The sequence below is a fragment of the Durio zibethinus genome, chromosome 1 (assembly GCF_047325235.1).
Source record: "Durio zibethinus cultivar Kanyao isolate XHJ-2024 chromosome 1, ASM4732523v1, whole genome shotgun sequence".
Classification (NCBI taxonomy): domain Eukaryota; kingdom Viridiplantae; phylum Streptophyta; class Magnoliopsida; order Malvales; family Malvaceae; genus Durio; species Durio zibethinus.
In genome coordinates, this window is record NC_143162.1 from 5,833,055 (window position 1) to 5,854,549 (window position 21,495).

Genomic DNA, 21,495 nt, shown 5'->3' on the forward strand with positions numbered 1-21,495 from the left:
AATCATATAGAATTTGAAGGCAAATCTCTTAAAATATAGTGTTTTCTTCTATATGTTAATAGTCACGTAAAAGTTAACTTCAAAGTGACATTGGTTCTTTGAAACAAGGAAGAGTTAAAAGTAAGTCTGGCTGAAAAGGTAATGCATTTTTTACCCACTTTGCTTGTTACTATTTCATTTTTTCATCATCCATTGGATTAGAAATATTTACCCTTGCGGATTACACCGTTATTTTGTTGATTTTACAATGAAAAGTTCTTTTCAAACACTTTTCAAGGAAGGTTGGCAATGGGGCGTGACTGATTGCTTCCTCTTGTCATTTTTTCCCTTTTTTAATGAAAAAAAAAAAAAACCTACTAAAATTGAGTTGTCATGTTGTTTTTGTTAGTTCCTTTGTTGTCCAAAGGGAATGATCAAGATCACAACCAATAGTTCATTAGTTGTTGCTTTCATTGCAAACAAAGCAAAGGCCTAAACATACGAACACAACTTTCTACCTTTTCATTTGCAGTCTTATCCCTGTATATATCCTCGAACAGAAGAAAGAAAGAATTGGAACCCCACAAAGAATATTATTGTCCATTTTAATGCGGCCGCAAGGGAATTAGGCACACATCCAAGTCATTGATGGAGCACTTGTGATCTTTAAGTTGTCCTCAAAGCCTGGAGACAGTATTTAGGGGACCTATAATCAAGAGTAAGATATTGGCTATGGCTTTTAAAATCCTTCGGCAAACCAACTTGATTTATTGCTCATGTGCCAACTAATAAAATGTTGGTGGGCAGTTTCATTTCACTTTTGACAGGGAATAGCCAAATGAAATAAGCAATGTCTTGGGAAAATGGTCCCCCAAGTGGTGTTATATCTAGGGACCCCATCAAACAAAATGCCCTAAATAACAAGGCCTTGCACATGTGAATGTATGGTTGAAAATTGAAAGCAGGAACCAAGACCCACACTTTTAATTAATTCCATGTTTTACTGTATATATCAGTTGCATTGGCTCATTCTCACCACTGTCAATGCAAAGGAAAGTTCCAAAGGAAATTTTGGGATTTTCCAGGTGAAGGGATAAGTAAATTATTATGATCCAGAATCTTATACAAAGAGCAGACAGTTAAAATCTATATAAGAAAAGAAAATGTACACTTGTACGTGAAAGAGGTACATTTGGTGCGATTGGAAGGATGATTTGGTTTAACATATCATACTTCAAATCTTTATAAGAATTGAATGCATCAAGTCAAGTCATAACTAATACTTGTATTTGATTCACATTTATAGATTCTTTGGAGATGTTCTGTTTGTTGTTTTATGTTGGCAATATTAGGGGAAAAGACAGAATATTAGGGTAAAGACGTCGTTTCTTACGTCTGAAATAAACAGCTTCCTCTCTCATTAAATGCTTTGATTATAATTTACAAGACTTAAAAAGAAAAAAAAAAAGGCAAAAGGCAAAAAGCAAGAGGTAGGGGCAGAAGGCAGATTCAGACCGAGACAAAACTATACCCTTGGGACTTGGGAGAGAGCCTCAGCAACCAATCACAGCAGGTGAGTGAGGAGCGTGAAAGAGCGCGTGAGAAAGGTTTGTGGTTCTTTAATCAATCACATCTCCTGTATAGAAAAACGTCCCAATAAGCCAAACCTTTGCTTACCCTCTCCACTGACATTTAACAAAAACAGTGAAAGAAAAATACATAAAAGAAAGAGCAGCTCTTGGCTTTAGGGAGCTAAGCATTGAGACAGAGACAGAAGCTCAAACAGAAGCTCTAACTTAACCCCATTTGGTGTTTCCAAGCTTGGGTTTTCTCTAGGGTTCTTTGTTTCCAACCCTTTTTTTTTTATTTAACCTCTAAAAGTATTAACCAAAGCCTCCTCAGGTAAAACCGAACTCTTTTTTTTTTTTTTCTTTCTCCGTTCTGTTTGACATTTGTGTTTCAGGTTACGTTTCATTTTTTTAGCAATGTAGTTTTCTTGTAGTGTTGATGCTCTTTTAGTTTTTTCTTAAAAAAATGGTTCTTTGAAATGAAGTTTGAGTTTTTTTAATGCGTTTAAGACATAACAGTGAGTGAGGAGTCGTCAATTTCTTTCTGTGTTTTGCTTACTTTATGTTAGCAATGACGTCTCCTTTTGTGTTTCATTTTTCAAGAAAATCCCATTTTCTTTGTTGATTTTCTTATCGGAAAAGAAAATGTGGCTTCACTTTTTTGGACTCAAAGCTTGTTTAAAGGTAGCTTTCACTTCCTTTTCCCTTTAACAAAAAAGAAGAAGAGTCATGTTTTCATCCGTTCTTTCCCAAATTTTTAGCTGCACAAGTACTTAGAACTTAACTCGGAACTCTGTTTTCAACTCTGTGTTTTAAGCTTACTTTTCATTCATAACTTGCTCTTTATTCGAACAGCTCTCACGGATCTCAGCTTAGGTCACGGAAGATTGAACAATGTTTACCCAGAGTGTAGTTTTCTGTGAAAAAGATAAATCTTTTCTGCTTGAGTGTGATCATTCCTTGAAACCTTGTTTTCTTCAAGTTCATTTGACTCTACTTCCCATATTCCTACATTTGGCATTGTTCATTTAAGTCTGTCTTCCATGTTTTACTAAGTTAACAAGCAATATTTGAAGAAGAACAAGATTTTTGATGGGGTTAAAGAGCTTTAGCCTTAAATTTGCAGTAGAATATGGAAATATAGGAAAAGTAGTTTCTTTTATTGGATTGACTGAGTACACTATTGCACGCGCAGTGGCGCATAATTTCTTTTTTTTTTTTAGTTAAATTAAATGATTTAGTTTTTGGTCCAATCAACAATTTTGAATCATAATTTCAAACCAAGCACAAGCTGCCCTTCATGGGTTATTAACTTCATTCATTTCTTGCTGCTCCCTTGTGGTTTTCATAATGTCTGTTATTTCTTTTTGGGTCATTGGTCTCAATAATGTGGTTTTGTAGCATATTTTCAGTACAGAAGCGAAAAAGGAAGGGGCCACAAAATTAGAGAGAAAAATGGAAAAAAAAAAAGAAAGGAAAAGGTGAAAGATGGTTTTTTTTTTTTGTAATAATATTTATTGTATTCATTTGATGGCAACCTATTTTTTTTTCTCTTCTTTTCTTTCTTTTTAAATTTTGTTATTTGGTTCTGGTAGGTGGTAGTGGAAGTAGTTTCTGTGGAGTTTCTTTGAAGGAATTTTATTGTTTGTTTGTTAGGTCTAGTATGTAATGCTAAGAGATGATGCTCCTTTCATGAACCATTTGCTTCTTCTTTCTCTGCTTTTATATAATGGATTCTCTCTCATGTTGCTTATCAGTCCACGATTTCTCTCAACTATTTGCAGGTTGTGTGGGTCAAGCGGGGTTTTTTGAAGTAGAGGACATATATCCTTCCCTTTTACCACTTCAACTCGAGGGAATATTATAAAAAGAAAAAAAGGAAAAATCATGCAGACGCCAAAAGCAAGGTAAGATCGTTTATAGCATTCTTCTAATCATTCTTTTCCCCCTTAAAATTTCTGCTAGTTATGTTTTCCTAATGCTGATGCTTTGCTAATCTCCAAAGTAGACTATTCACAATTGTAGTTGATGTCTTTGAAGCCTTTATCAGTCTTGTTTCAGGCAGCCTCCTCTTGCTGCCACTGCTGCCCCGTCCCCTCTCTTTCTTGCTTCTTAATTTTTCCGTCAAATTTCAAAGTCTACTTAATCATTCGTAGTTTCAAGTGTTTGGCCGAGTTTGTGGATTGGACATGGTAAAGTTCAGGGAAACTAGGCTTGATGAGTTGATTTTAGTTACCAATCAATGATTGTCTCCTACTTTTGATAGATGTTAAAAATTTATATGTCGTCTTGCATAAGACTGTGCTTCACAAAATGTGTGAAATTTTTCATGTGAACTCCATTATCAAAGTCCATGCCAATAGAGATCTGATGAGTTTTTTCTTTGTTTACCTTTTTTTATATACTATTGGTGTATTTTTATGTACATTATTCTCAAACAGAAGCTGAACTATCATTGTCGCAGTTTCTTGTTAAATTTATCCCCTCTCAAGAAACAAATATGCTGGAAAGTTGGGAGGGAGATTAGAATGATCCTAAACAAGGTGGTTCACAGTTGTTCTACTTGTGCTTGAAAAAATGGTGCAACATCAGCTTCTAGCTGGTGGGTGGCTGCTTAATGTTGAAATTGTTGCTATTCTATCAGGGGTTGACCCACCAGTTGCATTATGATTTAACTATGGCAAGTAGTAAAAGTAGTTACATCCTCTTGAAAGAATCTATTATATGATGCACCATTACGTTGGGCCATAGCTATTAGTCATCAACTAGAAGCTTCATTGATTTCATGATATTTATTTTTATTATTTTTCATTCCATTAACTTTGACAATAGAACAAGCTCCGTAGAAGTGCCTCAGAGAAAATCTCTTGTAACACCTCGAACTGCTCGCCAACTGAAGATACCAGGATCTGATTCAGATACAGTTTCCTCTCCAAATCCTGCAAGTAAGACACCCAAAGACAGAAGTCCGAAGGTTACTGAGCCTAAAGCACTGAGAAGCCCAGCATCTGAGGTATTCTTCATCACTTGTACCAAAACAACAAGTTTTTTTTTTGTGTGCTGAACAGTGTATTTAAATGTGAAAGGTTTAGGATGATGCAACTGCAATGAAAACATTCTGCTCACTGTTTCATTCCGCTCACTGTTTCATTCCATTATCACCGGATATTTTTCTGTTTACGTATCTACTTAGTTAATCCCACTTATATAATGCCCACTCTTGTCATGTGAGCTCTAGAAGAAGCGCCCGAGCAGAGTGACTGAACTGGAAGCACAGCTCACTCAACTCCAAGATGATCTGAAAAAGACAAAGGACCAACTGACTGCATCTGAGTCATGGAAGAGGCGGGCCATGCAAGAGGCTGAGGAGGCCAAGAAACAGCTATCAACAATGTCAGCCAAGCTTGAAGAATCTGAACAGCAGTTGCTGGAAATTTCTGCCACTGAGGATGAACGGGTGCAAGAACTCCGCAAAATCTCGCAAGATAGAGATAGAGCATGGCAGTCTGAACTTGAGGCTGTCCAGAAACAGCATTCAATGGATTCTGCTGCCTTGGCTTCTGCCATGAACGAAATTCAAAAGCTTAAAGTTCAGCTCGAAAAGGCTTATGAATCTGAAGTCGTTCAAATTAAGCATGCTGAATCTGCACATGCTGAGATTCAGAACTTGAGAATTGAACTGACTGAAACTCTCTCCTTAGTTGAAAAACTTAAGTCTGAACTCAACGATTGCCGAGAATCTGAAGCCCAGGCTCTTGAAGTTGTTAGCAAAACCCAAATGCAACTGGAAGCAGCAAATAAAACCATTGAAATGCTGCGTTCTGATGCAACCAAAGAAACAGAAGCTTACAACACATTATCATTGGAGTTGGAGCAGTCAAAAGCTAGAGTTAAGTCACTGGAGGGACTTGTGAGCAAGCTCCAGGTAGAACTGGTTGGTCATAGCAGCAAAATAGTTAAGGATCCCAAGGACGATAAACCACCACAGCAGAATGGAGACAATGAGGACATACAGCAGCTCAAATCGGAGCTTAATTTTGCAAAACTTGAAGTGGGTCAGTTGAGATCAGCATTGGAAGCAGCTGAGGTCAGGTACCAAGAAGAATATATTCAAAGCACATTGCAAATTAGAAGTGCATATGAACAAGTGGAATGCATAAGAACTCAGTCATGCCAGAGGGAGGTGGAACTCGAGGCAGAATTAAAGAGAACCAAAGCTGGTGTTGAAGAATTGAGAGCAGACTTAATGGATAAGGAGACTGAACTGCAGAGTATTTCGGAGGAAAATGAGGGGCTCATTTTGAATATCGAGAAAAACCAGTCCAATGAAAGAGAATCTGAACTTGCAGTAGAATCGAAGAAGTTAGAGGCAGATTTGACAGAATTGAAAGCAAATTTGACAGCGAAGGAAACAGAACTGCAAAGTGTAACCGAGCAAAATGAAATGCTCAATAGGGAAATTAAGAAGAGAGAAATGGAGAGTAATAAAGTTAGTGATGAATCTGTTGCATTGTTAGAAGCAGCAAGGGCTGCAGAGCGAGAGGCTCTGATGAAACTCGGCTATTTAACTGAGGAAGCAGATAAGAGTAGCAGAAGAGCAGCACGTGTGACTCAAGAGCTTGATGCAGCTCAAGCAGCAAATACTGAAATGGAGGCTGAGTTGAGGAGACTAAAGGTGCAGTCAGATCAATGGAGAAAGGCAGCTGAGGCAGCTGCTGCTATGCTTTCTACAGGGAACAATGGGAAACATGAGGAAAGGACTGTATCTCTTGACAGCAACTATAACCCCATAATGGGTTCGCCCAACTCGGAAGACATGGATGATGATTCACCCAAGAAGAAGAATGGCAACATGTTGAAAAAGATAGGTGTGTTATGGAAGAAAGGCCAGAAGTAGATCAAATACATGGCAGGTTGCATATATTCCGGCTCCTAATATTTGATGGTTTGGATATTGTCAGTTTATGGAAAATTTCTCTTTAATTTTGCTCTTACCATGTCTGTTTAGGGGTGATTCCAATTGAGTTTCAGTGTTAAAACTGTTAAAAGGAAACCCCACTTAAGAAGAATATGCGTTTAAAACAGTAACAAGTTTATGAATGTGGCAGATTATCCGTAAACAGATTTGCATTATTTACAATCACAAATTATTACTCATAATATGTTAGGATAGTAATTTCACCTTGATTGATTATAATTTACCAACACAGTTCATTTGAGAGTTCAATTTCAAATGTTTCATGAGGATGCATTTTATGGCTCGATTTCGAGGACTTCATCGGATTTAAAGTGCGTTTTATGGCTGGAATTTTAAATGAACCCGAAGTGATCATCTATCATACTCAAAATTCAAAATCTGTGATGGTGTGATTGCAGTGATATCATGTGAAGATTTCATAACAGTTCTTACAAGCTCTGCCTGTATAAAATTTTTATTACCCTTTTTATCTCAGTTCTTGTTACATATTTTATTTTCTTTACAACAAATAAACAATCCAGCAGTCTTTCTTTTTTTTGGTTGCACTGGTATTAATGGTAATGGCCCATAATTAGCGGGTTGCATTAGGCCCGATTTTAGGACTGTATCTCGAAGAGTTCACCCATAGTTTTTGGACCTATGACAAGAAGCCTCAAGACCCTGTTCAAAACTTTATTATTGGGCCAAACCCCAGCCCACTTAAGAAGTTAATGTAATGTTGTCCTGTATATATGTCCCATCATTTCTAGGGTTAGAGCCTTCAGGGTTTAAACTCAGCGGCTGTCGCTTCTTGTTTTCGCCTCGAATCTCTCAGAACCCTTCTTCCAGTCGAAACAATCTCTCTCAGCCAACATGGGGTGTGTTATGTTGTTTTCAGTTCTAACTCAAATCTAGAGCTTTTCTGTTAAGCGTTTAAGTTGCTCTTGCTAATTCAATGAAAGCAACGGTTTTTCTTGAAAAGTATTGGTTTTTAAATGTGGGGTTTGGATCGTGAAGTTTTTTGTTGATTATGTTCATTGTTTAGAGTGATGAGTAAGATGGGAAAAAGAGAAATTTTTATAGCTTTAAGTGTATTGCTGCCGCTTTTGATTCTATGTATTGTGAAAGTTTTTCCCTTTTTTTTGAATTTTTTTTCTGTTTCAGGCTTTTGTAGCTTTAAGTTTTAAGTATTGAACTGAAATATGATTTGGGTTTATTTGGATTCCGCTTGTGATTGTAAAGAATTATACTTTAACGATGCTTGTTTGAAATTACTGTATAATATTGCTTTCAGCACAAGTGATATTGTCTCCATCTTCAATAATTTATTAGACTATAGAAAAATTATTGTTTCAGGTGTAGAATTGTATTATCTTTGAGGAGTTAATTTATGACATTAAGGGTATTTCTTTCAGGAAGACACGTGGTATGGGAGCTGGACGCAAGCTGAGGACCCACCGCAGGAGGCAGAGGTGGGCTGATAAGGCATACAAAAAGTCCAACCTTGGAAATGAATGGAAGAAGCCGTTTGCTGGTTCTTCCCATGCCAAAGGCATTGTGCTTGAGAAGATGTAAGACTAGATCCACCTTTTTATTTTTTGTGCTCTTTCTTTCATTAACTCTAATTGAATATGTTTACATCATGATGGCTTTGAATCATGCAGAGGTATTGAGGCTAAGCAGCCAAACTCTGCTATCAGAAAGTGTGCTAGAGTTCAATTGATCAAGAATGGAAAGAAGATTGCTGCATTCGTTCCCAATGATGGTTGCTTAAACTACATTGAAGAGAATGTGAGTAGTAAACAATTGAAATCTTATAATATTAATTGTTTAAGCATATTAAGTATCTCTTTGTTACTCATCTTCTGATGATAATATATTGCTGTAGGATGAGGTGTTGATTGCTGGATTTGGACGTAAGGGTCATGCTGTTGGTGATATTCCTGGTGTTAGATTCAAGGTTGTGAAGGTCTCTGGTGTTTCTCTCTTGGCACTCTTCAAAGAGAAGAAGGAGAAGCCTAGATCTTAAGTTTGCAACGTGGAGTTTGTTGCTATGATCTTTTTATAGTTCTACTTAGAACTGAGAGCATTATATTACTGGGTAGCTTTTGTGGACAACTTTTTATCTTCTGGTAATTGTATTGAATTTGTGGTGTCATCTTGATCAAAAGGATTTTGGTTCTTTATTGCTGTTCCAAACTGTTATCTCTTCCTCATGCTATGGCTTTTGATGCACTTACCTTTTAGAACCGGTCACGGATTTCTTGTCATAACATCCTAAAAGAATCGGTTAATGCCCAGTAAAATTGTCAATATACAATGATGATATGGTTTTATTTTAATGTGTCGTGTTTATTCCATGTAAAATATGTCTAAAATATGAAAATTGTTGCATTTTTTAAGGTTTCAGCAAATTAAAATTTTTTTTTTATTATTTTCATGTCATCTTATCGTATTTAGAATTATTAAATTTAGTTTTATCTATCAAATGCATGGAAAAAATAAAATGTATTATGGGAATTGAGACGTGCGTGGTGGTCTTAACCTGTGCTGAGAATTTGCTCTGATTTGCATTTGTCCAATGACAATCAACGGGATCTATGAAAATATTTTCTTGTTGGTAATATACAGTTTTCATTGGGTGAACTAAAAACAAGTAATTTTGCAAAGATTCCAAGAACAAGTACAAGAATTTCCATTACAAGCTTGGTAAAAAATTGCATACACGATTCATGAATGCAGATTTGTTGGGCACAAAATATATAATCATAAATGCAGACTGGGCATAAAATTGTATTATGAATACAGATTTGTTTGTAGTACATTTTCGTGATGGTGGCACCATCTATATTCGTTAGACCAAAACTTTTTCTTGTAAAGCTTGCTCTGATAAACTTGTTTGGACACAAAAGGTATTATGAGCTGAGGCAAATCCAATCTAAGACTTAAAGTTCAGCCCTGGAAATCTATGAGAAGCGTTCCATAAGGCACTACCTACATGAAAAAAAATATCATATTAGAAGTTGGTGGGATTCTAATCCAGGACCCTCGTTGATGGAAAAGAGTACAAATTCTGTTGAGCTACAAGAGTGCATTAAAGAATCTACAACGCTGTTGTATCTAAAATTCCAAATAAGAATAATTGGGAGAGGGACATAACAAGTACCTTAAAAAATCTGAAACTACACTGTTGCACTTAGCTGTTCTCTGGTAAGGTGCTCTCTGGAATCGGTACCATGGTTGTTTTGTCTAACGCCACTGCTAGACCTGATAAAACCTCAAGCGGTGCATTCATGTAGTAAAAAGAATCCTTGACTGAGAAACGTATCTTGAGCCACAAGTAACTTCAGAAGCCATTAGGGATGGAGAGGTGCCAGTGGGATTTGACTGACAAACTGTTCTCAAACTCCTCGTGGCCATGACCAAGATGAGAATCAGTAATGGGTTCTTTCCGAGTGTCTGAATTCATATCCACTTCACAGCGCCACTGTTTCTGACTAAACCAGCAATTTGGTCTTCAACAGGAGCTTCTTACTTCTAGTTGCTGCTGTATGTCTCATTTTCAGCTGCTTCTTTTGATGCATTTGTGTTTTGAACATCAGACTTGGAAGCTAAATTAGCCGTAGTTTCAGGTACTCCATCAAGAGGAACGATCTTGGTATCCTTTATGCGAGCAACATCCATGCCTCCCAGGCGCACTACTTGCTCTGGAAAACCAGGGCCTACAATTTTTCCTGCAGAACCAATGCCCTGAGCCCTTGAGTAACTTTCTCTACCAGTTCTAGGAGAGGATTTATTCTGAAGTTTTGGAGATATGCCAGGATTGCTTTTGCGGTGTCTTGAAGCACTTGGTACCTTTATTGCAGCATTTGGAGATTTTTTAATAGTTAAGGAAGATCTAGATTTTACAGCAGAGGAAGTTTTCTTAACATCAACCTCGGGGCTCTGGATTGCAGTAAGAGTTCTAACAGGTTCAAGCTTTCCATTCTTTACCTTGTTTGAGATTCCACTTGGACTAGTGCTTTTTGCTCCAATTTTAGGCAAGCCACTAGGTACACCAGGATGATACAGCATACTCCCATTTGGAGTGCGTCCTGATGATCGTACCTGCATTCATCACAATTTCACACAGGTTATACTACCTGACCAACAAAGCGAACTAAACCTAAAAAGAATACAAGGAGATGGTCTTGTTCATTTAGATTTCATAATAGAATAGACATAAACATGTTATACACTCTTTTCAGCAGAAGATCAAGATTCTGATGTAAAATTTCTCTCTGCTCATTCTTGAAAACAGTTTAAGCAAAAACCACTTCCCATCTGGTACAGAGCAATTTTAAGAAATAAGAACTAACCCCATCAAAGAAGCCAATTTTTGGTGATGGCATTCGAAGGCCAGAGGGTTTCACCGAAGCAGGATGAAGAAGCCCCCTAGTTGCAGCTGAAACTTTGTTTTCACTTTCATAGAGCGAGCCAGTAACTTCAGCACCATCTTCCTGCGTGCACTGACCAGTAGGATGATTCTGAGAGTCCAAAACTTGGTGGCCATCACAATTTGTAGTAAGTCCCTTGCGGGAGCCAGTGCCAAGGCTAGCTCTTAAAACATTAGACCTTTGATTAGCAGCAGAGATTGATGATGATGGCTTGGTAGAAGACTTCAAAAAAGTTGAGAGCTCTGAACTTCCTGCTAGATTTTTACCTTTCGGTGCAATTTTGGGTCTGCTGCTGATAGTGTAACCAGAGGAAGAAGGTTTAACCATTCTGGAGTCATTTTTTCCTTTAATCAAATTCAAGGAAGATTTATTATTTCTGTCATATGAAACACTGGCACAACTTTCAAGTGAGGAACAAGAAGTTGTCAGCTCCGTTTTGCCAGAGGCTGGGGAGCAGGAAGAAGATTTGGAAGATAGTTTAGGCCTAGGAACAATATTTCTTGGACCACCCAAAGCAGGAGTCTTCAATACTGTAGTCCCTCTATCTACAACCATTAAATTAAATGGAGAGTGAATTAAACAGAAAACATGAGCAAGAAAACTTCCTCTATATTGATGAAGCTACTCTATACAAATAGTAGTTGGAATTACCAGTCACACTTTTTGCATCCTTTTCCATTTTAACATTCTTAGCACCCAAGGAAACCCTTTTGGTTGGTGTTGTTGAGATGGGCCCAACCCTGCTTAATACCTTCGCTGGCTTATGAAGAGATGAAGTTGATTCTCCACTTCTAGCAACAGACTGTACAGTCTGGTGTTTATATAACCAAAAAAAAAATCAGAGTTTGCAGTGATAGTAAATATGGTTGATTATTTAGCAGTTGCAATAATTGCATTTTTACATGGTTATAGCATATTTTCTATGAATCTGTCTAACACTCAAGCCAGGTAATTTAAGCTAAAGGTTTAGATTTGGAAGTTTAAAACTCAGAACACCCTAGATTGTAAGTAAAATAATATTCTCTCTATCTCAACTAGAAAAGGTGATACAACTTGCAGTTCATTTGCTTGAAATAGCACAATACATGCCTGTGAAATTTGTGGACGGACAGGAACCTGCTTCAATGTTCTCCCAGAGTCTTTCACACCAATGTTAGGCTTCTTTGGAGCAGCTTTCTGCCTCATCTGAAATTAAAAAAGAAAAATTGTTATTGGAGAAATACAACAAAGTAATAAGTAATGAAAATTTACAGCAGCGGGCATTTCTTGAATGTACCTTATCTTGAGCAGTAAATTCTACCTTTAAAGCTGGGAATAGAAAGAGAACAGTCACTGTCAGTTTGAGAATATTTGTGCAATGAGCACGCATGCCTAGTATGCTTACTTGAGCCCTAGATCTGATGTAATATTATTTAAAAAAAAAAAAAAACAGAAAAAGCCTCTGCATATGAAAAGGACTCCAGAATAGGGATTTTAGGCAATTGGGCAATTAAAAGAAATGTGGTCTGGACCACGAATAAGAACTAATGTAAACGCATGAATATTCATTTTCGCCTAAGCGCATTTGTTTTAAGTATCATACATCTTCTCGCCTAGGGATAAGTAGAGTATAAGTTCTGCTGACCTAATGATCATATTTCCCTCAAAGGAAACCCTTGAAGTTGTATTTGTGACATCAAACAAATTCAAACAAAAATCATTGGGTGCACCAGCATAAAACAATGAAGAGACAAAGGAAAACAAACTATACTTACATGACACAGTTTGAGTATCTGTTGTTTTCAACTCCTTTTTGCCACTAGAATTTGCAGTGTTGGACGCTTTGTTAGATTTCTGGATTGAAGCTCTTATATCCTCAAATAAATCAGCCTCAAGACTTTCCAATGTCAGAGTTTCACTATCCAACGTTGTTAATGAATCATAAGATTTGTTTACATCCTCTTGAATCCCAGGCAATGTATGAACTTGACCTTTCTTATTGCCTCCCAACATACTAGACAACTCCTCCGGCTCGAGAAAACCTTAAAAAAAAAAAAAAAGAACATAGAACATGTCAAAACCAGAAATTTAGAAACATAACTCGTCGAGTGAAGAAAAATGAAAGAATTTGCACCTGCACTAGTAAAAAAGGCACTATCCCATGCTAAACTTTTGCGTAAATTATACTTTCCATCTTTTCTCTTGTCTTGTTCTGAAGAACCCGGACGTTCCTTTACCTTTCCAGCTTCTTCAAGGGAGCCTAATGAGATTTCTACGTTGTCGGGATCCATGGCGAACCTAACAGTTTTGGTTTGACTTCCCTTCTCTGTACAATACAAAATCCAATTTCTCAGGGAGAAAAAAAAAAGAAAAGTTTTGCAACAAAAAAATAATATTAAGTTTCAAATTTAACATGAAAAAAAGAAATGAGGATCATCATTTTTCATTTGTCAAAAAGCAGCCCCGAACTATCAAATGTTAATGAGAAATTGCTTTCGAAAAACCGAAAGAAACCCATTATTAATCAATGAAACGTGAAAAATTAGCTTAACATCTATGATTTAATTCCATTAATAAATCGGCCAAAAACATTTAACCATAATCTTAAAACATGAATTAAGATTAATGGAAAAATAAAATAAAGTACTTTTCCGATAAACAAAACTTTTTTTTGGCCAATCTCGATGAACAAAACTCAAACAGCTTCAAATTAGAAGATATTGAAATAAAGTAAATCCAATTTTTGAAAAACCAAAAATATTAGAAAATTTTATTATAATCCATGCAAAATCAAGGGGAAATGATATAAAAATAAAGGGAAACCTGAGGACTGAGGGTTTATAGGATCGCAGAGAGGAGAATTGATGAGGCAATCGTCTTCGGACGAAACGTCGATGAGGCTTAGCCCTTTGATAGCGAAATTGTTTTGCTTCTCAGAATCAACCATTTTCGGACATGGTATCAGATCGAGTAAAAATGAGGCTGATTAAAAATTTAATTACTTTATTAATGGAATAGAGATCGAGAATTGAAGGCGAGACGTGTGGGAGGGAAAGAAAGCAAATAGAGAGGAAAAGTGGGTTTTTTTTTTTTTTTTGAATTTGGGAGAAGAGGTGGTTCGAAATTAAATTAATTAAATAAAGCGAAGAAAGGGAAAATTTAAAACAAAGAAAGTTAGGGAGCGTTTGATGTATATAGTACTTACACCGAGGTACAGGTACGAATTCGTTGAGACGTTGTGGGACCGGTATAGATGTGTGCGGTGATCAGGTGATCTGGACGTTGGATTTTCCCCTTTTTTTTTGGAAATATTATTTACAATTCGTTACACGGTCTAATCAGTTTTCGGGGGTCATCCAACGGTTGTCAAGATTTTGATATTGATGTGAAAGAATGAAATGGATGGCACAGATCCTTTGTTTTAGGCGTCTCAATCAGTTTTTGTTTTACCTAGAGGAAGTGTAGCTAAAAAACCCATATTTTGAGGTTTTATGGTTTCCCCTGATGTTACGAAGACTCATTTGTTTATGGGTTCACCTGATCTACTAGAGTACTTGTTGGGGGCCAGAGACTAGAGGGAATGAAAACGAAGCATCGATTACAAAGCCAATGAGGTTTCAAAGTAGGCATTGCCGATGAATCCAGATGCTGGGTAGATGCAGATCATGATGGGAATCAAGAAACTTGAGGAGCCAAGATCATCCTCCATCTGAGCTGTTGCAGTTAGAAGCTTTTCAGGATAAAAATTTTCTATACAACCACTTTATACTTAAAACCCAGATAGAGAAAATTGCACAAAAACTAAATTAACTGAATGTAAAAAAGTTCACTGCAGCAAATCAAAATGTGCGAGATGGTTATCGTATAAATTAACCCGCTTGCAGTAAGAATTTGATAGCTACGTCAACTGCTCGATCCCCTACCATTTTCAACTAATACAACCTACCACGATAACTGTATATAATCTCATAAACAAAAGCATTTAGAAGTTCAAACCGTGAGCTGCGAATGCTTGACCTCTCTTCCACATCAACTTGACTAGAATATAAGGCCTCAAGTAGCATTTTCATCTCCACATGTTTCATCCATTCTGCTTCGCTTCCTTGCAACTGGAGAAGCTTTAGTTGGTGCAGAAGCCAGTCGCTTGAGGCGGTAACTAACAAGTGAGGGTCCAAAAATGCTGTATTTTCCAGAACTGCTGAAAGCTGTTTCCGCATCTGCACGTCTTTTAAAAACCACTTTGGCCTGGATACTCTTTTTGAACACTTTTGCCCCCGGCACAACCAAAGGCCCATAACGGCTAAATATCTTGTTCAGGTCTTCCACTGAAGGAACCGAATCTATGTCTGAAAAATTCAGAATCAGAGCAGTTGGAGATAGGTCCTTCGTACAACTTTCATCTGAGTACGCTATCCACTTCTCTGCTTCCATTCCAGGATTCTCATCTGTCACTGTATGTTTCTGCTCAGAATCCATACTGGAACTTGCTTGAACAGTCGATAGCGATTCAACAACGGAAAAACCCTTTTCACTAAGAGTGTTAGGAGAAAACTCTATGGCTAGGTTGTGCTTGTCAACTGCTAATTGCTCTTCAGGAAGGCATTGGATTATCCTGTCAGAACAACACGAGTCTTTGATTGAGGTCAACTCAGACTTTCCAGTAATTTTGAAACCGGTTGATTTCTCCCCTATTATAACATCAGTTGCTTGTTCCAAAGATTGTTCCGACATTTCAGCGCTGTTAAGATCCATAGCAATTGAATTCCTCAGCTCTGTAAAGAAAAAAACTATAGAGGCCAAGAAATTATACCCTTTCAAGGGATCAGTGGCAGCCAAGCAAAGCTGTGAGAGCATCTCATCAGGGGAAGAGAAATCTGTTTGAAAAGCCTTCTTCCCTGGAGGTTTACCAGACGAAGATTTTCCTTTACTTTTATTATTAACTGCAGACCTTTGAGATGTTCCATCACCATGCTTAAATACTGGCGTTGAAACTGTTGAACCATTCAGTTGGCTTGCAACTCTAAGTATGCTAGCTCCAACTCCGAAAGTTTGCTTAGACAGCAGAGACTTATCAACGGACCCTGTTGACACATTACTTTTGTTATGTTTCACTGAGTCATTACGCACAGAGTCAATAACCTTTAGTTTTTTAGCAGGGGACAAAGTAATTAACTTGTCACCAGCTTTGTTATTCAATTTCCTTTTACAATTTTGCAAACTCAAGCGCCTTTCAGCTAAAAAATCGGACAAGCTTTTCTCCTTTTTGCTGGAAACTATAGGGATTTTCTTTTGTTTACAAGAAGAGCCATCTTGACTCTCTGGCTTCTCTTTTTCAAAGGGCACCTGTTTGTCAACTTTGACCCTAGGAACATCATTTCCAATCAGTTTGCCACATTTCTTCACTTCCTCAGAGAGAGAGATTTCTGCATCAGTCTCCAACAATTCGCCAAGATTTTGAAACTCAGGCAGCTGAGAGTAACCCTTCCAACGATGGAATGCCAACAATTGTGCCTGTGAGGTTGTGAATTGCAGTCTATCAACCTCACCATAAGAAGGTAATAAGGCCAATGCTTTTATAGTTTCAACAAGTTCAAAAGGGTCAAAGGAAGCAGCACTTGAAAACCTGTCGCCACCATCTCTTCTGCTAGATTCTTCCCGGATCCCAGCATTAACAATTATCTGAGTTTTAACCTGGGCATATGCTTCCTCAGAAATGCAAGAACAGGCCAGACCGAACTCTACCCGTCTAGAAACCTCATCCAACGCACAATCCACAGCATGGTGAAACTCTTCCATATTGTTCTGCTTTTCCATATGTGAGAAATGACGCCTAAAGGGCTTGACTCGTGATGCTTCATTCCAAGCAAATGTCTGATCACCATAATATGCAATCAAATAACAGTTCTTTTTAAAATACTTGTTCGCCTTTGATGTGGCAGCTGAATGATCAAATATCTGACCTGGCCACCACGGATGACTCCTTACTTTACCCCACACTAAATCAGTGACACAAAATTCTGGTTCTTCTGGTTTTGCATTGACATCAAGTGATAAATCCTCATCTGTGCTTGTACATTGATTCAAGTCTACCACATCATTTAGCATGTTAGACCTATTTTCTACATTCTGAAAAACCAATTCACCTTGGATGGCAGTGGTTTGATTTTTTTCAGTATAGTCTGGTGTGTCAATTTCCATATCAAAACTACCTAATTCACCAGAAGATCCTTCCTTTGAACTCAGGTTCTGGTCCCCACAAGGTAAAGAGTTTTCATGACCTAACACTAAAGAAGACAGCTTCTCATCACCAGAATTAATAGCATTATCAGCAATTGAGCTCAACAGAACACTAGTCCCCTCTATCAATGAGTGCTCATTATGACACACATTAACATTAAGGTCCTCTGCTACCCCACCAGAAGATCTCAAAGACATTTGTTCAGTCTCCAATGGTTTCTTGTCTTCGATAGAAACACTCTCTCCATCTCCACTTCCTCTTGGTCCTCCATCAACCTCAATCATAGAAACCCCACTCGAGCTGAACCTGATGCTCACTTTATCATCCACCTCTTCACCTAAAGACCCAATATCAGCTTCCAAATCAATCCCTTGATTTTTTACACTCCTAATTTTGCTTTCTTTCCCTACCTCCTCAACCCCACCCTCCGGCTCATTATCCTCCCCAAAGTCCCTAACCCCTTCATCAACTATTCGTTCAGTTACAGTTTGAGTTAAACAAGTGCCCGCCCTAGAGGAAGGATCCCCAACATTTATATCATTATCCTCGTTTTCTCGGTCAACCGGAACAGCATCACAGTTCAAGTCGATTTCTTCAGGAACTTTTTTCGACATTAAAGCAACCTAAAACTAAAATAAATGAAAACATCAAAAACTCTAATTAACCAAAAAACCCTAGTAAACCATTAACAGTTCAAAAGAAATACTAATTAAAAAAAAAAAAACAATTTGCAAAGAGATTAACAATCAAACGAAATTAATAAAGAAAAAAGCTGCATACCTTCGTTTACTTGATTTTGGTGCGGTACAGAAATGAGGTTGCCCTAATTCCTGAGATATTTGGGGAAGGGTTTTTGGGAGAGAGAGAGAAATAGAGGGACGGAGGGTCGTGTCTGGCGTTATACCGGAAATGGTTTTTGCGACTGGGGGCCCTTTTGAAAGTATGACGATCTGGATGACACGTGGCGGAGATCACAAGCGTTATGGCTGATTTAATGTTTTCCACGTGTCACTTAATTACGAAGTTAGAGCGTGGCAACGTACTTGGCCTCAATGTCTCAAAAACATTTTTGTCCGTAAGCTTCTTTTATTTGATTTTGTGTTAAAATTTTTTTGATTAATTTATTTTTTAAAAATTTAGTTTTTATTAAAGATAAAAATTAATTCGATAACTAATCAATTAATTAAATTATTTTGATTATCAAACAAAATTAATTCGATAAGAGTAAATTAATTAAATTAATTTGATTAAAATGAATTGTGAGCACTCGAACTTTTAGAATTCCTTATATAGATACATTTGTAGATAACTTCAGTAGTGTAAGTAACCATTTTAAGGAGGCAAAGACATATCAGGTATGAACTCTGAAGCTCAAGACAGACCAGTACCAGCCTATCAAGATCGAGATGCTAAATACCATCATATTAAAACAGGTAGACTCCAATCACAAATTTGTTTAATTCATTACTTACATGAAACACCACTTGACCGATTGTTTTGCATCAGAAATTACATTCATTGAATTAAAAATAGTAAGTATACAGTAATGTTTACGTGGTTTTACAACCTCAGAGGGATAATCATCTGTCTATAGGTTCAAAGTGCCACTCACTCGCATAATAAGAATTAGGCAAACCCAACCAAAACTTGAATGCCTCAGCCGCTCTCTTCCTTTCTCTTCTCCTATCCTGCCTTGCCTGTGAGGCATGCTTGCTAGTAAACATCCTTGAATGCATCTCCACATAGATTTTCTTGTACTTGGTCTTATTTGGTGGTATACCGTTCTCTTCCATGCAAGCTACAATTTCCAAAGCCTTCCTGAAGAAAGCAGCCCTCACGCATATATCAGCCAAAGTATCTAACAGCCCTTCATCTGGTTTCAATGGCGGAGGAGATGGAGAACCAGAATGTGGATTCTCGCCCTCCTTTTTCATCTCGAACCTTTCCTTTATCTCTTTCCAAAGCAAAAGTGCTTCTCCTGGTTTTCTAGCCAATGAAATCCCACTTGCTAGACTACCATAAGTGGCAACATTGGGGTAAAACCCATCTTCTTTCATTCTCTGGATTATTTTCTTCGCTTCTTCAACCAGTCCCAGTCTACAATATCCCTCAACCAACATATTCCAAGCAACTAAGTCAACTTTCACCCGTGGATCTCTAAGCATCTCATCAAAAACCTTGTTAGCTAAGTTTGGTTGACCTGACAAAGCAAAAGCTTTCATCAAAGTAGTGTAACTGATCTTGGTAGGGGCAATTCCTCTCTCCCGCATCTCATTGAAGAATGCAAGAGCCCCTGCACTGTCATCGATCAATATGCATCCATCAATCAATATGTTGTATGAAACCACATCAGGCTTAATCCCTGCATCATCGGCCATCTCCCTTAGTAATTCCTTCGCCTTATCTATTTGCAACTGCTTGCAATAACCCTTAAGAAGAATATTATAAGTAATCTGATTAGCAGGCACACCAACTCTTGTCATTTCAGCTAGCACTTCTCGTGCTCTATCCATCAATCCTGCCTTCACAAAAGCAGAAACAACTGTTGTGTATGCAACATGGTCAGGATGACTAGCCTTATCATCTTGATGCCTCATTGCCTCTAGCGTCCTCACTGTCTCAGTAACCCTACCTGCGTTCATATAACCTTTCATTAAAGTCGTATAAATCCTCGAGTTAGGTGCATACACTTTTGGCAATAACGGTGGTTCACTATTTGGCTCAATTGAATTAGGAAGTAACTTCTCAAATACGATATCATGTCTCTCATTTTGACTCAAATCTTTCCTATCCTCCTCCTCCTCATCCTCTTCATCCTCCTCTTCCTCGGCTTGGTTTAAATCTTCCAAATTCGCATCCCGGAGAATCTTACAAAGATCATTCCTTCTTTCCCTCATAGCTTGAACAATTTTCTCAGCCGTTTTAAGGTCATGAAATCCGACATAAGCGGCAACGAGGGAATGCAAAGTAGTCATACAAAACCGTATTCCTTTCTCAATAATCCTCTCCAACACAAACACAAGCAAATCTTTCCTATCAGCTCTAGCACACAACTTTATCATAACATTATAAGTCAAAACATCAGATTCGCAACCCCATTCAGACATTTCATCAAACAGTTTCAAAAATTTACTTTTGTCCCCCAAATTAGCACAAGCGTTAAGCACAGCATTATAGGCAGCCGTATCAGGTTTGGAGTCAGCAACAATTGAGGGATCCGCGAAACGTCTGACTCGGCGAGTTACAGAGTCAAAAAGGTTTATCGACTCTGAGGGTGACTCAGTAGAGAGCCGCGAAACGACAGCGCTCCATGCTATAACGTGGGGAAGGTAACCGGAGCGAAGCATGGACTTGATGAGGGAAGAGGCGTAAAGGGTATGCCCGGATTTTGCGGAAGCAGAGGCCAGTAGGCCAACGGAGTTGGCATCGAGACGGTGCAGCTGGCGTTCATTGCGGAGGCGCGTGATGATGGAACGAGCGCGTGTGAGGGATTGTGGAGTGGTTTGGTAAGAGAGTTGAGCGACTAAGCGGCTTAGGCAAGTAGGGGTTGGGAGGTGAGGGGATTGGGAGTAATGGGCCCAGGCTTGATCGGTCTTTCTTTGGCGGAGGAGTGAAAGAAGGGTCTGTTCATCGTTACTCTTTTTATTAGTGGGGAGAGATAAATCAGTGGCGGTGGGTTGAGTTTGCTGGTGGGCTGTGAATTGCACGCGAAATGGACGCGTGGGCTTAGAAGAGGTTGCTGAGGTGGTGGTTGAAGGAGGTAGAGGTAGAGGAAGAGGAGAGAGCCAGTGGACAGTGGTGGGAAACGAGGAAGAAGAAGAAGAAGAAGACACACGAATATTCATGGCTTCTGAATTTGAATTCTATGGAGGCGTAGAAAGGAAGAGGAAAGATTTGACGTTGTGGTTAAAGGGAGAAGCGGGGGTACCACGTCGACTGGATTATGTTCACTTGTTTACCACCACAGGCCGTAACATTCACTGGTCGTTATCCCATTTTTATTAATGGATAGTTAAAAGTAGTTTTCTGTTGGCTCTCACTTTCTTTTTTATTTAAAAATGGAGGTTCGCTCATTAGCTGTTGACAATTACGTATTAATAATAGTAATCAAGAATTCATTTGTTTCCCGAGTAAGCTTTACAGCTTATTAATTATATTTTCTTTTTAAATTCCATGAAACTAACACAAGCACTGAAATTTCCTTCTCAAATCACCAGCCAACTATGACCCCAAATTATGTTCAGGTTAAGCATCATACCAAATTCGTGATTTAATCAATCATTCTTTTCTTCCCGTGGAGAATTTGATCACATAATAACTCCATAAAATGGTGAAGTT

The 21,495-nt window shown here is 38.1% G+C and overlaps 5 protein-coding genes across 12 annotated transcripts; 2 read left to right on the plus strand and 3 right to left on the minus strand.

Moving 5' to 3' along the window:
• The first annotated feature begins 1,650 nt into the window (after positions 1-1,650).
• Positions 1,651-6,664, plus strand: LOC111311046 (interactor of constitutive active ROPs 2, chloroplastic-like). Of its 5 annotated transcripts, none has more exons than XM_089760917.1 (5): positions 1,667-1,881; positions 2,960-3,028; positions 3,332-3,454; positions 4,380-4,560; positions 4,786-6,664. In XM_089760917.1, exons 3-5 carry the CDS (start codon positions 3,435-3,437, stop codon positions 6,442-6,444), a joined length of 1,860 nt encoding a protein of 619 aa, XP_089617043.1. In that variant the 5' UTR covers positions 1,667-1,881; positions 2,960-3,028; positions 3,332-3,434; the 3' UTR covers positions 6,445-6,664. The 5 variants fall into 5 exon arrangements, with proteins under 5 accessions (XP_089617017.1, XP_089617043.1, XP_089617037.1 ...); XM_089760911.1 differs by having other exon boundaries at positions 1,734-1,881; positions 2,949-3,028; XM_089760891.1 differs by lacking the exon at positions 2,960-3,028 and having other exon boundaries at positions 1,651-1,881.
• A 623-nt stretch (positions 6,665-7,287) lies between these two features.
• On the plus strand, positions 7,288-8,703 carry LOC111311047 (small ribosomal subunit protein uS12). The gene is made up of 4 exons (XM_022910426.2): positions 7,288-7,382; positions 7,920-8,075; positions 8,169-8,295; positions 8,393-8,703. The coding sequence occupies exons 1-4, from the start codon at positions 7,378-7,380 to the stop codon at positions 8,531-8,533; spliced, it is 429 nt and encodes a 142-aa protein (XP_022766161.1). The 5' UTR covers positions 7,288-7,377; the 3' UTR covers positions 8,534-8,703.
• Positions 8,704-9,173: 470 nt separating this feature from the next.
• LOC111311874 (uncharacterized) lies at positions 9,174-14,140 on the minus strand. Of its 3 annotated transcripts, none has more exons than XR_016342225.1 (9): positions 14,125-14,140; positions 13,054-13,245; positions 12,695-12,961; positions 12,217-12,248; positions 12,030-12,125; positions 11,592-11,751; positions 10,863-11,485; positions 9,671-10,611; positions 9,174-9,498 (listed from the first exon to the last, which is right to left on the minus strand). XR_016342225.1 is itself a non-coding variant. In XM_022911672.2 (8 exons), the coding sequence occupies exons 1-8, from the start codon at positions 13,864-13,866 to the stop codon at positions 10,042-10,044; spliced, it is 2,064 nt and encodes a 687-aa protein (XP_022767407.2). In that variant the 5' UTR covers positions 13,867-14,085; the 3' UTR covers positions 9,532-10,041. The 3 variants fall into 3 exon arrangements, 1 of the variants encoding a protein (XP_022767407.2); XR_016342222.1 differs by lacking the exon at positions 14,125-14,140 and adding an exon at positions 13,743-14,085; XM_022911672.2 differs by lacking the exons at positions 9,174-9,498; positions 14,125-14,140 and adding an exon at positions 13,743-14,085 and having other exon boundaries at positions 9,532-10,611.
• Positions 14,141-14,700: 560 nt separating this feature from the next.
• LOC111311873 (PWWP domain-containing protein 5-like) lies at positions 14,701-18,062 on the minus strand. 2 transcript variants are annotated; one of them, XM_022911669.2, is made up of 2 exons: positions 17,938-18,062; positions 14,701-17,780 (listed from the first exon to the last, which is right to left on the minus strand). In XM_022911669.2, the coding sequence occupies exon 2, from the start codon at positions 17,769-17,771 to the stop codon at positions 14,973-14,975; it is 2,799 nt and encodes a 932-aa protein (XP_022767404.2). In that variant the 5' UTR covers positions 17,772-17,780; positions 17,938-18,062; the 3' UTR covers positions 14,701-14,972. The 2 variants fall into 2 exon arrangements, with proteins under 2 accessions (XP_022767404.2, XP_022767403.2); XM_022911668.2 differs by having other exon boundaries at positions 14,701-17,786.
• Positions 18,063-18,591: 529 nt separating this feature from the next.
• On the minus strand, positions 18,592-21,435 carry HCF152 (Tetratricopeptide repeat (TPR)-like superfamily protein). Its single transcript, XM_022911683.2, has one exon. The coding sequence runs from the start codon at positions 21,000-21,002 to the stop codon at positions 18,738-18,740; it is 2,265 nt and encodes a 754-aa protein (XP_022767418.2). The 5' UTR covers positions 21,003-21,435; the 3' UTR covers positions 18,592-18,737.
• Positions 21,436-21,495: the final 60 nt, after the last annotated feature.

What these genes read in the sequence shown, in the direction of transcription:
- LOC111311046 (XM_089760886.1), top strand. Translation starts at nt 4,333, where the DNA reads ATGATATTTATTTTTATTATTTTTCATTCCATTAACTTTGACAATAGA. An exon ending in TGAGAAGCCCAGCATCTGAG is followed by an intron (nt 4,561 to 4,785) that starts GTATTCTTCATC and finishes TGTGAGCTCTAG; the next exon opens with AAGAAGCGCCCGAGCAGAGT.
- LOC111311047 (XM_022910426.2), top strand. An exon ending in GGCATTGTGCTTGAGAAGAT is followed by an intron (nt 8,076 to 8,168) that starts GTAAGACTAGAT and finishes TGAATCATGCAG; the next exon opens with AGGTATTGAGGCTAAGCAGC. An exon ending in TAAACTACATTGAAGAGAAT is followed by an intron (nt 8,296 to 8,392) that starts GTGAGTAGTAAA and finishes ATATTGCTGTAG; the next exon opens with GATGAGGTGTTGATTGCTGG.
- LOC111311874 (XM_022911672.2), bottom strand. Translation starts at nt 13,866, where the DNA reads ATGGTTGATTCTGAGAAGCAAAACAATTTCGCTATCAAAGGGCTAAGC. An exon ending in TATAAACCCTCAGTCCTCAG is followed by an intron (nt 13,246 to 13,742) that starts GTTTCCCTTTAT and finishes TGTATTGTACAG; the next exon opens with AGAAGGGAAGTCAAACCAAA. An exon ending in TGCCTTTTTTACTAGTGCAG is followed by an intron (nt 12,962 to 13,053) that starts GTGCAAATTCTT and finishes TTTTTTTTTAAG; the next exon opens with GTTTTCTCGAGCCGGAGGAG.
- LOC111311873 (XM_022911669.2), bottom strand. Translation starts at nt 17,771, where the DNA reads ATGTCGAAAAAAGTTCCTGAAGAAATCGACTTGAACTGTGATGCTGTT.
- HCF152 (XM_022911683.2), bottom strand. Translation starts at nt 21,002, where the DNA reads ATGAATATTCGTGTGTCTTCTTCTTCTTCTTCTTCCTCGTTTCCCACC.